At 44.1% G+C, this 17285-nt stretch overlaps 1 protein-coding gene across 1 annotated transcript; it reads right to left on the bottom strand.

Annotated features, from left to right (window-relative positions):
• Positions 1–10734: 10734 nt before the first annotated feature.
• LOC123120391 (uncharacterized) lies at positions 10735–16407 on the bottom strand. The gene is made up of 4 exons (XM_044540371.1): positions 16357–16407; positions 15893–15972; positions 15744–15802; positions 10735–11057 (listed from the first exon to the last, which is right to left on the bottom strand). Exons 1-4 carry the CDS (start codon positions 16405–16407, stop codon positions 10753–10755), a joined length of 495 nt encoding a protein of 164 aa, XP_044396306.1. The 3' UTR covers positions 10735–10752.
• Between the last annotated feature and the right edge of the window lie 878 nt (positions 16408–17285).

Genomic DNA, 17285 nt, shown 5'->3' with positions numbered 1-17285 from the left:
ATAGCATAGCGAACCTGCAACATTTCACCTTTGGCTCATTTGTCCGAAAACGTGAAACACGGGGATACTTTCCCGGATGTTTCCCCCTTTCGCCGGTATCACCTACTACCGCGTTAGGGCACACCTACCACCGCTCATATTCATGTCATGCATCGTCATGCTTATGTTTGCATTGCATTTACTGTTCTTCCCCCTCTTCTCCCCGGTAGACTACGAGACCGACGTTGCTGCTACCCAGTTCGACTACAGAGTTGACGACCCTCTCCTTCTTGCCAGAGCAACCAGGCAAGCCCCCCTTGATCACCAGATATCGCCTACTCTTCTCTATACTGCTTGCATTAGAGTAGTGTAGCATGTTACTGCTTTCCGTTAATCCTATTCTGCTGCATAGCCTGTCATTGTTGCTACAGTTGTTATCCTTACCTGCAATCCTAAATGCTTAGTACAGGATGCTAGTATTCCATCAGTGGCCCTACACTCTTGTCCGTATGCCTTGCTATACTACTGGGCCGTGATCGCTTAGGGAGGTGATCACGGGTATATACTATATACTTTATATACATGACACATGTGGTGACTAAAGTCGGGTCAGCTCGTTGAGTACCCGCAAGTGATTCTGATGAGGGGGCCGAAAGGGCAGGTGGCTCCATCCCAGTAGAGGTGGGCCTGGGTTCCTGACGGCCCCCGACTGTTACTTTGTGGCGGAGCGACAGGGCAGGTTGAGACCACCTAGGAGAGAGGTGGGCCTGGCCCTGGTTGGCGTCCGCGGTTACATGAAAATAACACGCTTAACGAGATCTTGGTATTTGATCTGAGTCTGGCCATTTGGTCTATACGCACTAACCAACTACACGGGAACAATTATGGGCACTTGACATCGTGGTATCAGCCGAAGCTCTTCTTGACGTCAGCGACGGAGCGGCACGCGCCGGATTGGACTGGAACGCCTGCTAGGCTTGGTCTGCTTCCGGCCGCCCTCGCAACGTGCAGGTGTGCAATGGGCGATGGGCCCAGACCCCTGCGCCATAGGTGGGGCTGCGACGTGTTGATCTTCCGCGGCCGGGCATGACCAAGAAAAGTGTGTCTGGCCAAATGGGATCGAGCGTGTTGGGTTATGTGGTGCACCCCTGCAGGGAAGTTTATCTATTCGAATAGCCGTGTCCCTCGGTAAAAGGAAAACCCGGAGTTGTACCTTGACCTTATGACAACTAGAACTGGATACTTAATAAAACACACCCTTCCAAGTGCCAGATACAACCCGGTGATCGCTCTCCAACAAGGCGACGAGGAGGGGATCGCCGGGTAGGATTATGCTATGCGATGCTACTTGGAGGACTTCAATCTACTCTCTTCTACATGCTGCAAGATGAAGGCTGCCAGAAGCGTAGTCTTCGACAGGATTAGCTATCCCCCTCTTATTCTGGCATTCTGCAGTTCAATCCACCGATATGGCCCTTTACACATATACCCATGCATATGTAGTGTAGCTCCTTGCTTGCGAGTACTTTGGATGAGTACTCACTGTTGCTTTTCTCCCTCTTTTCCCCCTTTCCCTTCTACCTGGTTGTCGCAACCAGATGCCGGAGCCCAGGAGCCAGACGCCACCGTCGACGATGACTCCTACTACACTGGAGGTGCCTACTACTACGTGCAGGCCGCTGACGACGACCAGGAGTAGTTAGGAGGATCCCAGGCAGGAGGCCTGCGCCTCGTTCGATCTGTATCCTAGTTTGTGCTAGCCTTCTTAAGGCAAACTTGTTTAACTTATGTCTGTACTCAGATATTGTTGCTTCCGCTGACTCGTCTATGATCGAGCACTTGTATTCGAGCCCTCGAGGCCCCTGGCTTGTATTATGATGCTTGTATGACTTATTTATGTTGTAGAGTTGTGTTGTGATATCTTCCCGTGAGTCCCTGATCTTGATCGTACACATTTGCGTGCATGATTAGTGTACGGTCAAATTGGGGGCGTCACATGCCATTTACATATTGTTGCTTGGTTATCCTACTGGTTCGATAACCTTGGTCTCATCACTGAGGGAAATACCTACCGTCGCTGTGCTGCGTCATCCCTTCCCCTTTGGGGAAATACCGACGTAGCTTCAAGCCGCATCAGTAGGCATGCTAAGTGGGTTGAATTTATTGAATCTTTTCCTTATATCATCAAACACAAGAAAGGGAAGGATAATGTGATTGTTGATGCTTTGTCTAGACGATATACTTTGTTGTCTCAACTTTGATTGTCGGATTTTTGGACTTGAGTCAATAAAAGAACAATATGCGCTTGATGCTGACTTTAAAAATGTTTTGCTGCAATGTCGAGAGGGACGTACATGGAATAAATTTGTCCTTAACGATGGGTTTATGTTTCGAGCTAACCGTCTATGCATTCCAGTTGGTTCTGTTCATCTTTTGTTGTTACAGGAGGCGCATGGAGGAGGATTGATGGGTCATTTAGGTGCGAAGAAGACGGAGGACGTTCTAGCCACACATTTCTTTTGTCCAAAGATGAGGAGAGATGTTGAGAGGTTCGTGCCTCGCTGCACCACATGTCAAAAAGCTAAATCTCGCTTGAATCCACATGGTTTATACATGCCTCTTTTTGTTCCTTCTATTCCTTGGGTAGATATTTCTATGGATTTTGTGTTAGGATTGCCTGGGGGGAAGGGATAGTATTTTTGTTGTGGTGGATCATTTTTCTAAGATGGCACACTTTATATCATGTCATAAGAGTGATGATGTTGTTTATATTGTTGATCTCTTTTTCAAAGAGACGTTCGTTTGCATGGTATGCCTGCTACTATTGTTTCAGATCGTGATGCAAAATTCTTGAGTCATTTTTGCCGCACCCTATGGAACAATTTGGGTACAAAATTGTTGTTTTCTACAACTTGTCACCCACAAACTCACTTTGGGCACCATGTTGAGGCTGTTTTGAAGAAAAATTTGAAGATGTGGGAAGAATTTTTGCCTCATGTGGAGTTTGCATACAACCAGGCAACACATTCTACCAACAAGGTAAGTCCTTTTCAGGTAGTGTATGGTTTCAATCCCTGTGGTCCTATTGATATCTTGCCTTTACCCACAAGTGAGAGGATTCACAATGATGCCAAAGAACGTGCTGGTTTTATCTTGAAAATGCATTAGACAACAAAGCACAATATTGAAAAAAAATGAATGAAAAGTATAGAATTACTGGTAGTAAAGGTAGACAAGAAGTTTAACTAGAACCGGGTGATTTGGTTTGGTTGCACATGAGAAAGGATAGTTTTCCAGATTTAAGAAAGTCTAAGTTGATGCCTAGAGCTGATGGTCCTTTCAAAATACTTGCCAAGATAAATGATAACGCATATAAACTTGAGTTGCCTCCCGAGTTTGGGGTTAGTCCCACCTTTAACATTTCAGATTTGAGGCCATATTTGGGAGAAGAGGATGAGTTTGAGTCGAGGACGACTCCAATTCAAGAGGGGGGGAGGGGGCATGATGAGGACATCACTCCTTCGGATACACACAAACTCCACTAGATATACAAGGACCGATCACTAGAGCTCGAGCGCGACAATTGAATTTAGAGGTGAGCTCGTTTCTAAGCACTTCTTTATATGTTCCTGAGAATGATTGCTACCTGATGATTATATTATGATTAGGAACCATAAAGAGCACCAGGAGATACTTGCAGAGGGGCTTGGAGGTGGAAAGGACCAGCAAGGGCGTCCAAGTCAAGGTGGAGACCCAAACAAAGTTGACTTCGAATCTGTTTCGGAGTCCAGGAGCAGTCTGCACTAAAACAGTTGTCCAGGTCGCATACGGGCTCGGTTTTAGACATTCCATATATGCACGGATATCTGAGAAGATAACCTTTTCAATGGCGCTGGTCCCATGGTCAAATTCCTCCTGAATCAACGGGAATCATCGAAACAAAAGACGTCCAGAATCTGTCTCGGTGCTGCACCACCGTTTTAGGCCTTTGGGCCATGTATCCTTTTGACCCCAATTAGGGGCGTGACCAGAGGGTCCTTGGTTAATCCTAGACCATATTTACAGCCGCCGGTGCTTAGGTTAGGGTCGGGTTTTGCATAGATTATTCTGTCACAAGAACAGATTCGCCGTTCCTCGGTTTGTGAGACCCCAACTTCGTGAGATTAATCATACATCTGCAATTTGGTTGCATGCTTTCTTGTTCTTGCTTGTGTTCTTTGATTCGCAGGTAAGGATTAGCCTGCTTGGCGAGGTCGACCGTGCATCGCCATTTGATAACCAGAGGAGACGTGGTCCTGCGATTTCCGGGTTCAGAACGTGTTGTTCGGGAGCCGGATTGAGTTGTGTTCCACCAAATCGAGAGTTATCAGGACCTTTCGAAAGATCGGGACACCCTTGATCATATTAGTTGGGCTGCAGCTGAGCTTTGGTAGTCCATCTTATCCGCGTGTTCGAGGGGTCACCGTGCCTCACTTATCTTCGTGAAGTCGGAGCTGCGGAGGAGGTGTCTCCGCGGTGACGATGACACGAGATGGGTGGTCGGTTCCAGTGCCGGCTCGGCGTAGGCCTAGCGCTTTCCCCTGCAATGCTCGTCGACAGAGTTGGAGCTGCCTACTCGTCTGCGTGTGCGGTGGACTGTTTGGCGTCGACCATCGCAAGCCTCGACCCTTGTTTGCGGTTAGGGTTATATCGGTGGTCGTTGAGGGTGGAGTCGGAGTCGCCCTCGTGGAGGTGTGATGACGATGGCAGCAGATTGCAACCTCGACAGTGCTTTTTTCTCGACGGCGTGTGTGTTCTTGTGTGGGTTGCCAGGTCGCCATGTGTACCTTGTTTTGCGGGCGTGTTTGTAACAGTTTTTGCCCCGTTTTTTGTTAATTAACCGGGCAACTCTCTTCGACAACTTTTAATGAATCGAGTCCTAAGGGACTGCGTTTCATAAAAAAAAGGACAAGTTAAGTTCACTGAAAGAATGCTTGGACGTCCATTGAGTATCTATAGCTAGTAGTAATTCGTAATTTCAATAGTGGGTTCTCTCAATTACTTGTCGTGTTTGGTGATCCTTACTTTATTTTAAAGGTGTATCTAGTAACTGTGATCTATGATCATTATTGGCGTTGGTGTGAACCTCCTGGTACTGCACCGAATCGATTGCAACTAAATTAATATATATATTACCCGAAAAAAAGAGTTAATATATGTATCGAGAACAAGTGAGCAGACAAAGCAGAGCCAACAAGTAGCAAAAAGACCAGTCATGACGAAAAGTGTAGCCTTTCCTACTGTCTGTAGGTCGGTAGGTGTAGCCTTTGAGCGCAATTGACATCTGACTAGCTACATACATTCCGATATGGCACCATGTATGTAGCTAGTCAGATGTCAATGATAACTTAGATCCGGGAAAAAACTTGTTGAAAATATACCCCTAGTAACTTCTGTGTAAATAGCATGGTAATTTACGTACTGCAAACATGATAACTTATATACAATACCATGGTAAGTTTAACCTGAAGGAAAGTTGTCGAAAACATACCCCCTCTAACTTTTGTGAATGCATGATATTTTACTCATGCGGGTTCCATAATTTACGTATAACACCATGATAACTTTAAACCAGGGGAAAAGTTGATCAAAACTTTTGGGGTGGGTGGGGCTGGGTGGTTGTTGAAAACACACCCGGTAACTTCTGTGTAAATAGCATGGTGATATACCCACATCAGAGCTGATAACTCACGTACAAACACTGGGGTAACTTTTGATAACTTAACATGGTAATATATGTATGACATAGCTGATAACTCAGTTACAAATACCACGGTAACTTTTGACCCCTGAAATAAAAGTTGTTGAAAAATAACGCCGGTAACTTCTGTGTAAATAGCATGATAATATACACACAATAGAGCTAATAACTCACGTACAAACACCATGATTACTTTGACTAGGTTTTTTCTTTAAAAAACATAATCTTAATAAATTTTGTGTAAATAGCATGGTAATATTTGACCACGGACCTGATAATTGACATACAAATACCACGATCCAAGAGAAGAAGTTGAAAACATAATCTCAGTAACTTCAGCGTAAATGTCATGGTATTTTACGCACCACAGACATAATCATATGTAGCCAACAAGCCGGCTCAGGCACTGCATGGCCCGACACACGCCTAAACAAATCTGGCCCGGCAGAATGAGCAAAGTTTCATTTTTAAGTGGATCATGCCATGTCGGCATGTGTACCTCACCTCGTGGCCCAGGCACGACATTGATTGTAGATGATGGGTATTACATAATTTACTTACAATATCATGGTAAATTTTAACACAAAAAAAATAGTTAAAACATACCTCAACAACTTCAATGTAAACACTATGATAAGTTATGTACTATAGGCATGATAATTTACTTGGTCAACGTGTGGTAACTTTTGACCTGAAAAAACAAATCGTCGAAACATACAACATAGTATCTAGTTTCGAACATCTCATCATGACAAATTTTTTATATGAAAACAGATTTTGAATCGAAGCAACGGTTTAAACTATAAAATATTTTAAAGTTTCAAAAGTGAAAGAATCTTTTGATGACATCATCTGTTTTGACTTTTGTTTACATGCATGCATGAAATCATGAGTGAAGGCTAGTTGCATGCCCTCCTTTGTCACCTCGCACGTGGATTAGCTAGTCTGCATGCATGTGAAATTAGTTAGGAAGAAGAAAACGTGTGGATGTGTTGTTTATCTTCCGATCAATCGAAAGTTAGCACAGTCCTTTATCCATATATATACACCTGATCTCCGTGACAACACTTGCATTGTTCCACGATTCAGCCACCCGTTTAAGCAAGCATGAACTTCGGTTTCACGTGGCGTAGTTGGCCCGATCAATAATGGCTCGAACGCAGACACCATCCGCGACACAGCGTCACCAAGACGTTTGCCAAAAATGAAAAGGTTTGCTGAAAACAATAGTGTCAGGACATGTGGGTTGAACCAAGAAGCAATTGTGGCAAAGCAGCAACATCACGGTACGTGCCATAAGCATACATCTTCTTTCTGAAGCTTAGAGACGATAACAAGTCTCAGCTCATCTACTCCCTAATGATAGCCAAATGATCCCTCGTCCGAAATTACTTGTCAAGAAAACGGATAGAGGAAACAGATAAAAAAAGGTTTGTGCCGGCCAGCTTTAACACACAAATGGCTAAAAATGACAAGAGACCACAGTGACCATCCTGCATGCATGACATCCTAGGTTCACCTTGACGATCTAAACTCCGTTGCCGGGCTGGCAGCACCTGTACACGAGTCAGTTAAGAGAATCTTAAAATAACTAAGTAGGTGATCCCACTATGAATAAGTGAAGAGAATTATAAGATAACATGTTCCTCACATGTAAACATATCACTTCAGCATGTAACCATGCACAAAAAAAGACCCAACCATTTCTATTCTATACTATGGTACTTATATTTAATAAATCATATGTATTCTCAGCTTTAGTTCTGAAACCAAAGATTCAAGTTCCATACAACCAAATCTTACTGAAATACTCCCTCCGTCCCATTGTATTACATCCAATGTGGATGGAGGGTGGAGGGAGTACATTGCAATCAATTCCCGCATCAAGGTATTGTCTAGCTTCCTTTATAGTGGGAGCCAATTTTCAGCAATATTACCACAAGACCGTGAGTCAGATATGCACGGAGATACCGTTTTCCAATTAACAGCCATCAGATCAAGTGAAAAACACCACACAACTGGTTTCCATCCATAATTTAAACAAACATTTTTGTCGTTAGGATCTGAAACAAGTTTAGCGTGTTTCTGTTTCTACCATATTATTATGAAAATTTTAGCAAAGAGAGGCAAAGAAATAAAACAGCAAAATGTGTGTGTGTTAGAGAGAGAGAGGGGGGGAGGGAGAGGGGGAGAGAGAGTGAGGAAGAGGGAGGGAGAGAGTGTGTGTGTGAGGATTTGACGGTAAAAAAGGTCGCCAATGTCACTTGATATGTATGAGAATATTAATATTGAACTCTTAAAGTTAATGTGGCCCCGTTGCAACGCACGGGCGTTCTTCTAGTCCATATTGTTATGCACTAGCGTGTATGTGTAAAATAGATGAATTATGGTCCCGTACCCAATAAGATCTCTACTCCTAATGTCTCAGTTGGTAGTCTCCGCGGTTAATTTTCGTCCCACCTTCCCTGATTTTTTTTCGTCCTCCCTCCCACCTCCCAATTCTCCCGCAGTAACGATCCCACCTCCCAGTTTCGTCGGTTTTTTCATCGGTTTTTTTCGTCGGTTTTTTATTCGCCCGCCTCCCACTGGCCGGACAAACCCAACGTTTATTTGGTAACACAATGAATTCACATATGATGATTGATTTCTTCTTTGGTAACCCAACTAACGGATGGTAATCAATCTTCAAATACCAAAACCAAATGTACAAGACAACAATCAATTCACGTATCACAATCAGATTCTTCTTTAGTACCCAGCTTAACTCATGGATGGTAATCAATCTCCAAACAAAGGAAACAATTAACCTCTACATCACGGAAGATAATACATATTACATAAAAATAACGCTGAGAATTTAGATGTATTGTTTGTCATGGAGCTGTGGCTGGCCGATTTACATGAAATTAATTCCCTCAGTTGTGGTGGCAAATATAATACACATAATCTCTACTCCTAATGAAGCAGTTGGTAGTCTCGCTTCCAGGTTTTTTTCGTCCCACCTCCCATGGTTTTTTTTTGGTACCTCCTCCCATCTTCGCTGGGTTTTTTTTCATAGATTATTTTCGTCCCCTCCCACCACTTTATCGGTTTATTTTCGCGTCATCCTCTCACACAACGAAAGAAATCTGAACAGATCAGAACTTTCCATACTGGCGCAAGTTATTTAGTAATGTAGAATCAATCACGAACAATCTCTAAAGATCAAATCTAAATTAATTAACCTTACCTTAAATCACTCAATCACATTAATTAGAAAACAAATATTTGATTTTCAGAAAAATCGCTCAATCACATTAACCTTACCTTAACTTACGGATGGTAATCAATCTCCAAACAAAGGAAACAATACATCGAGGGAGCAGTAATAAACTCCCTTTCTTATGACATGTATATGATCTTCCCTTCCCTCTCCGTTGTCGAGCGTTCTTGATTCTCGAGGCCGATGCTTGGGCTGCGTCACTGGGTCGCGACGGTGCCGGAGGACGAGGACGGCGAGGCCGGGTGCCGCGGCACCGCGTTGGCCGCGGCCGGTGAAGGGGGCGAAGAAGGGCGGCTTCCCTAGCCCTGGCCGTGGCCCTGGCCATGGGAGTTGGTGCGGTGGAAGCGGCACTTGAAGGACCCGGCGTGGGTGGCCGGCGCGCAGACGCACTTGGAAGCGGGCCCGTGGCCCGCGCCGGACGGCGCCGACGCCGACCCGGGCCACCTCCTCCGCGTATTCTTGGAGCTGTGGCTGGCCGATTTACATGAAATTAATTCCCTCAGTTGTGGTGGCAAATATAATACACATAATCCATATTGTTATGCACTAGCGTGTGTGTGTGTGAAATAGATGGATTATGGTCCCGTACCCAATAAGATGGATATGTGTGTGTTAGAGAGAGAGAGGGAGGGAGAGGGGGAGAGAGTGAGGAAGAGGGAGGGAGAGAGTGTGTGTGTGTGAGGATTTGATGGTAAAAAAGGTCGCCAATGTCACTTGATATGTATGAGAATATTAATATTGAACTCTTAAAGTTAATGTGGCCCCGTTGCAACGCACGGGCGTTCTTCTAGTCCATATTGTTATGCACTAGCGTGTATGTGTAAAATAGATGGATTATGATCCCGTACCCAATAAGATCTCTACTCCTAATGTCTCAGTTGGTAGTCTCCGCGGTTAATTTTCGTCCCACCTTCCTTGATTTTTTTTCGTCCTCCCTCCCACCTCCCAATTCTCCCGCAGTAACGATCCCACCTCCCAATTTCGTCGGTTTTTTCATCGTTTTTTTCGTCGGTTTTTTATTCGCCCCCCTCCCACTGGCCGGACAAACCCAACGTTTATTTAGTAACACAGTGAATTCACATATGGTGATTGATTTCTTCTTTGGTAACCCAACAAACGAATGGTAATCAATCTTCAAATACTAAAACCAAACATACAAGGCAATCACAATCAGATTCTTCTTTAATACCCAGCTTAACTCACGGATGGTAATCAATCTCCAAACAAAGGAAACAATTAACCTTTACATCACGGAAGATAATGCATATTACATAGAAATAACGCTGAGAATTTAGATGTATTGTTTGTCATGGAGCTGTGGCTGGCCGATTTACATGAAATTAATTCACTCAGTTGTGGTGGCAAATATAATACACATAATCCATATTGTTATGCACTAGCATGTGTGTGTGAAATAGATGGATTATGGTCCCATACCCAATAAAATGGATATGTGTGTGCGTTAGAGAGACATAGAGAGAGAGGGAGAGGGGGAGAGTGAGGAACAGGGAGGGAGAGTGTGTGTAAGGATTTGATGATAAAAAAGGTCGCCAATGTCACTTGATATATATGAGAATATTAACATGATTAATATTAAACTTTTAAAGTCAATGTGCCCCGTTGCAACGCACGGGCGTTCTTCTAGTTTTTCCAGGATACAACTGCCACAAAAAATGGGGGGCAAAAGTACTTGTAGTTTCATTCTCGGCAGTAGTTTCAGGTTCACCATGCTGAGAAGCTTTGTCGTCGCACGATGGCTTGACATCTCTGCTCACATGGACGGCATTTCAAGCGCCTGAAGGACGTCTTTGAACTCGAAATCATGTGTTTCCTTGTTGAAACGCTCCACGAGCTTGTACCGCACATCGTTCAGGTAGAAGGAGTGCGCGGTCACTAAAAGACACTTCGCCTCTGCATCGGTTAGTTTGCTGGTGAAGACAACGTCTCCTCGGACAAGCACTGTATCCTTGGTTTCTGCAAACTCTGTGAAATGAGTGATTGTATAGTAAGGGCTTGCTTGAGTTCCTCTTGCTTTGTAGTCTTCAAGCCCTGTGAAGATCATGTGTGGCAGCTGGACTGCAATGTTGAACGGCACAGAATAGGGCAGTTAGCTTCAAATAAAACAAACAGTGGCAGTTCCCATAGGTGGGTTTTGAACAAAACGAATGGCCATTCAGAAAACGGCGTATCTATTCAACACTACAACTGCTTCATAAATTTCCATTTAATTTCACCAAAATTTACCGAATTTTTAGACTGCAGCCTCACTGCCTTACAGTTGTGGAGAAGATACTAGACACAAACATTAACGGTATAAGATGTAGAGTTACTATTCCTATACTACCCCAGCACACCCATACATTTGAATGGGATGTTCAAAATATAATTACTTGGTTAGTAATACATTTACGTGTAAATCCATCAGTACTATAAGCTATTAAGTGATAGGGCTTGAGGTTGGCGCGATGATACAGCATGGATACTTAGTTCATTTGTCAGCAGTCTGTCGATGTTCATTTGGTATGACCATATGAGCGTGAGTATATGTACCATTCTTGAGAGACAAATTGGCTACAGGACACTACAAATTAATGATATTTGCTCCATCACGCTCCAAGTTTGTAACTTTGCTAAGGCGTTCTAAAATTATGGCTTTTCGCCTGAACAGACTACACCAGTTGTAATACCCCTTCGATCCATGTTACTTGTCGCTCTAACGGATGTATCTAGCACTGAAATACGTCTAGATACATTACATCCATTTGAGCGAAAAGTAATATGGATCGGAGGGAGTAATATTTTCTGGCTTGGGAGAGAGAGAGCGGTAAAAATCTGTTTGTGTGTTTGGTGATCTAGAGACTTAGTTGCTTGTGATGGCATCTATCAAGACAAATGTGCATCAGTTAATTTCTGTGTAAATATTGTTGTGCATGTCTACTGTGTGCAGCTATTAAACAATAACAACAAAGCCTTTAGTCCCAAACAAATTGAGGTAGGCTAGAGGTGAAACCCATAAGATCTCACGACCAACTCATGGTTCTGGCACATGGATAGCAAACTTCCACGCACCTCTATCCATGGCTGTTCTTGGTGATACTCCAATCTTTCAAATCTCTCTTTACAGACTCCTCCCATGTCAAATTCGGTCTACCCCGACCTCTCTTGACATTATCCGCACGCTTTAGCCGTCCACTATGCACTGGAGCTTCTGGAGGCCTGCACTGAATATGCCCAAACCATCTCAGACGATGTTGGACAAGCTTCTCTTTAATTGGTGCTACCGCAACTCTATCTCGAATATCATCATTCCGGACTCGAACCTTCCTCGTGTGGCCACACATCCTTCTCAACATGCGCGTATCCACCACACCTAATTATTGAACATGCCGACTTTTAGTCAGCCAACACTCGGCGCCATACAACATTACGGGTCGAACCGCCGTCCTATATAACATGCCTTTTAGCTTTCGTGGCACTCTCTTGTCACAGAGAATGCCAGAAGCTTGATGCCACTTCATCCATCCGGCTTTGATTCGATGGTTCACCTTTATCAATACCCCCATCCTTCTGCAGCATTGACCCCAAATATGGAAAGGTGCCCTTCTGAGGCACCACCTGTCCATCAAGGCTAACCTCCTCCTCGCGCCTAGTAGTACTAAAACCGCACCTTATGTACTCGGTTTTAGTTCTACTAAGCCTAAAACCTTTCGATTCCAAGGTTTGTCTCCATAACTCTAACTTCCTATTTGACCCCTATCTGACTATCATCAACTCGCACCAAATCATCCGCAAAGAGCGTACACCATGGGATATCTCGTATATCCCTTGTGACCTCATCCATCACCAAATCAAAAAGAGAAGGGCTCAAAGCTGACCCTGATACAGTCCTATCTTAATCGGGATGTCACCAGTGTCGACATCACTTGTTCGAACACTTGTCACAATATTATCGTACATGTCCTTGATGAGGGTAATGTACTTTGCTAGGACTTTGTGTTTCTCCAAGGCCCACCATGGGACATTCCGCGGTATCTTATCATAGGACTTCTCCAGGTCAATGAACACCATATGAAGGTCCTTCTTTTGCTCCCTGTATCTCTCCATAAGTTGTCGTACCAAGAAAAGGCTTCCATGGTCGACCTCCCAGGCATGAAACCAAACTGATTTTTGGTCATGCTTGTCTTTCTTCTTAAGCGGTGCTGAATGACTCTCTCCCATAGCTTCATTGTATGGCTCATCAGCTTAATTCCACGGTACTTAGTACAACTTTGCACACCCCCCTTGTCTTGAAGATTGGTACTAATATGCTCCGTCTCCATTCTTCTGGAATCTTGTTTGCCCGAAAAATGAGGTTGAAAAGCTTGGTTAGCCATACTATCGCTATGTCCCCAAGGCCTTTCCACACCTCAATGGGGATACAATCAGGGCCCATCGCCTTGCCTCCTTTCATACTTTTTAAAGCCTCCTTGACCTCAGACTCCTGGATTTGCCGCACAAATTGCCTGCTGGTCTCATCAAAATAGTCGTCTAGTTCAATGGTAAAACTCTCATTCTCCCCATTGAACATCTAGTCGAAGTACTCCCGCCATCTATACTTAATCTCCTTGTCCTTCACCAGGAGCTAGTCTGCTCCGTCTTTGTTGCATTTGACTTGGCCAACATCCCTCGTCTTCCTCTCTCGGATCTTGGCCATCTTATAGATGTCCCTTTCGCCTTCCTTCATGCCTAACCGCCGATAGCGGTCCTTATACGCCCGACCCCTTGCTTCACTGACAGCTCGCTTGGCGGCCTTCTTTGCCATCTTGTACTTCTCTATGTTGTCTGCACTCCTATCCAGGTATAGGCGTCTGACACAATCTTTTTTCTCCTTAATCGCCTTCTAGACATCATCATTCCACCACCAGGTATCCTTAGCTTTGTTTCTCCTTCCCCTGGACAATCCAAACTCCTCCAAGACCACCTTACGAATGCAAGTCGCCATCTTCATCCACACATTGTCTGCATCCCCTCCTTCCTCCCAAGGGCCCTCCTTAATGACCCTCTCCTTGAACGCCTGAGCTACCTCCCCCTTGATCTTCCACCACTTCGTTCTGGCGACTTTGGCACACTTATCCCGCTGGACACAAATCCGAAAGCGGAAGTCAGCAACCACCAGCTTATTGTGAGGGACAACACTCTCTCCAGGTATCACCTTACAATCTAGGCATGCACGCCTATCTTCTCTTCTCGACAGGGTGAGATCAATCTGGCTAGAGTGTTGACCACTACTAAAAGTCACTAATGTGATTCTCTCTTTTTAAAGAGGGTGTTAGCTACGATCATGTCGTAGGCTAGAGCAAAGCTTAAGACATCTTCTCCTTCTTGATTCTTGATGCCAAAGCCCCCATGCACCCCTTCAAAACCTATGTTAGATGTACCCACGTGGCCATTGAGGTCTCCTCCTATGAAGAGCTTCTCGCCAATCAGTACACTCCTAACCATGTCCTCTCGGCCTTCCTAGAACTCCCTCTTGGTGTTCTCATTGTGGCCTACTTGTGGGGCATACGCGTTGATAACATTAAAAACTAAGTCCCCAACTACCAGCTTGACCAGGATAATCCGGTCCCCATGTCTCTTGATGTCTACCACTCCATACTTGAGGCTCTTGTTGATCAATATGCCTATGCCATTTCTGTTTGCAGCCGTCCCGTGTACCACAGCTTGAAGCCGGTATCCTCCACCTCCTTCGCCTTTTGTCCCCTCCATTTGGTTTCTTGGACGCAAAGGATATCAACACCTCTCCTCACCGCTGCATCAACTAGCTCCCGAAGCTTCCCTGTAGAGACTCTACGTTCCAGCTACCTAAGCGGATCCTCCTAGGCTCGGCTAGCTTCCTTACCCTTCGCACTCGTCGAGTCAAATGTGAAGACCCTTGCTCATTTTCCACTACATCCGGGCGTCGATGTAGCGCGCCACTAAGGATGCGACGACCCGATCTTCGCTCACTTGCCACCGTATCCAGATCAAGATACGGCACGCCACCGGGGGGGGGGGGGGGGGGGTCCGGCCCTTGCCCATTTGACACCACACCCGGGTTCCGGTGTGGCACGTCGCTGAGAGAGTTACACCCCAACGAAAATCTTTTGGGTTTCATCTCCATAAGAGTGGCTGAGTTTTTACGTTGGCTCGCCAAGCCTATCACAACCCTCCTCCTTTACCCGGGCTTGGGACCGGCTATGTTGAGACAACATAGGCAGAGTTGTGTGCAGCTATTAACATGTCAATATTTTTTAACAGAAAATGGTAAAACAGAATTTTTACATGCTTTCCACACTCCCAAGTCTGGATGATGTTATAGTAGGAGGAGTGCATGTTGGCAAATCGATGCAAGCTTACAGTTTGTCTTGGCAAGCAATGAATTTATAGTACGATAGAGTAAATACCATGGATTTAGAGTGTCATGTAGCCAATTTTGCCTACATACCAGGTTCAAACAGCCTCGTCTAAAATAAGCAGATTTGTGTTCCAAGGGTTATAATCACTGGTTTCATTTACTGATAATCAACAAAACATAAAATCGGACACTTGAACAATAACATGCACATGATATTAAGAATGTCAAATTGACCAAAGTCCATTGATATGAAAATTCAAAAATATATGGTTAGTAAAGAACATACTTATAGATTGTAACAAGTTCAGTTTCAATGGAAAATTATGAAAAGGAAAGCAGTCAACAAGGCTTATAAAAATTGAATATATGCAGAAGAGCCGAGAAATAACCTTGCATAAACATGGTGGTATATCCACTTCCTCTCCACAAAGGAATAACAAAATATGGGCTACAAAAAAGATCAAATTAGTTAAGAAAATAAATAGTTCAGAAAACAATCATGGTGATGCAATCAAAACTCCAACCAACAAATAAATACCATGTAGCCGATCTTTGTTCCAAGAGACGGTAAAGCTTTGCTTTAATAGATACACCTATGTGACCTCTTCCCAAGTGGTACTAATGTTCCACGAAAAGAACAGCGACACAAACAAATTGTACAAAAGAAATGTCAGGAACTCAGGATGGATTCAAGTTAACAATACAAATGTAGTAAGCAGTATGCGCAGATACAAAATAATGCTTTAGTGTCAACAGCATAAGACATAAAAAAATAGTAACTGGATGATAATTAGGCAAAGCCAAAACTTCGCTTGCTAATTTTCTGGGCTAACAGGACATTATGTGAGATTACTGGTCATGCCACTAGCCTTTTGAATACAGAAATTCCTAGGGAAGCTATAGGTTCCTTCCCACACTTGATGCAAATAATGCATGGTTTTTGCATCATATCGGACAGGATGGTCTAAAAATCCTACTTGTTTCTGCTATTTTCCAACCTACTTGCCCAAACAAAAGCATAAAATAAGTTGTATTGCCTTCAGGTAGGGGCATGACAGATTATCACATATACCTTTGTTCACCTTGCCATCCTTCTTATCCGCCAAATACTTGGGGCAGTTCCGCTTCAAGTGACCAGTCTGCTTGCAGTAAAAGCACTCAGTCTCAGGCTTAGGTCCAGACTTGGGTTTCTTCTCCTGAGCAGCAACTTGTTTGCTGTTCTTCTTGAAGTTCCCCTTTTTCTTCCCTTTGCCCTTTTTCTTGAAACTGGTGGTCTTATTGACCATCAACACTTGATGCTCCTTCTTGATTTCTACCTCCACAGCCTTTAGCATTGCGAAGAGCTCGGGAATCGTCTTATCCATCCCTTGCATGTTATAATTCATCACGAAGCTCTTGTAGCTTGGTGGCAGTGATTGAAGAATTCTGTCAATGATGCTATCATCCGGAAGATTAACTCCCAGTTGAATCAAGTGATTGTTATACCCAGACATTCTGAGTATATGCTCACTGACAGAACTATTCTCCTCCATCTTGCAGCTGTAGAACTTATTGGAGACTTCATATCTCTCAACCCGGGCATTTGCTTGAAATATTAACTTCAACTCCTGGAACATCTCATATGCTCCATGACGTTCAAAACGTCGTTGAAGTCCCGATTCTAAGCCGTAAAGCATGGCACACTAAACTATCAAGTAGTCATCAGCTTTGCTCTGCCAGACGTTCATAACATCTGGTGTTGCTCCTGCAGCAGGTTTGGCACCTAGCGGTGCTTCCAGGACGTAATTCTTCTGTGCAGCAATGAGGATAATCCTCAAGTTATGGACCCAGTCCGTGTAATTGCTACCATCATCTTTCAACTTTGCTTTCTCAAGGAACGCATTAAAATTCAATGGAACAACAACACGAGCCATCTATCTACAACAACATAG

Source organism: Triticum aestivum, chromosome 5D (assembly GCF_018294505.1).
Source record: "Triticum aestivum cultivar Chinese Spring chromosome 5D, IWGSC CS RefSeq v2.1, whole genome shotgun sequence".
NCBI classification, from domain to species: domain Eukaryota; kingdom Viridiplantae; phylum Streptophyta; class Magnoliopsida; order Poales; family Poaceae; genus Triticum; species Triticum aestivum.
Note: the sequence above shows the minus strand (reverse complement) of the source record. Positions and strands in the feature narration are given on the sequence as shown.

Coding starts and splice junctions, on each gene's coding strand:
- LOC123120391 (XM_044540371.1), bottom strand. CDS start 16,407: ATGCCCCTACCTGAAGGCAATACAACTTATTTTATGCTTTTGTTTGGG. Junction 15,803..15,892: donor GAACAAAGATCGGCTACATG/GTATTTATTTGT, acceptor TCTTTTTTGTAG/CCCATATTTTGTTATTCCTT. Junction 11,058..15,743: donor TACCACCATGTTTATGCAAG/GTTATTTCTCGG, acceptor TCAACATTGCAG/TCCAGCTGCCACACATGATC.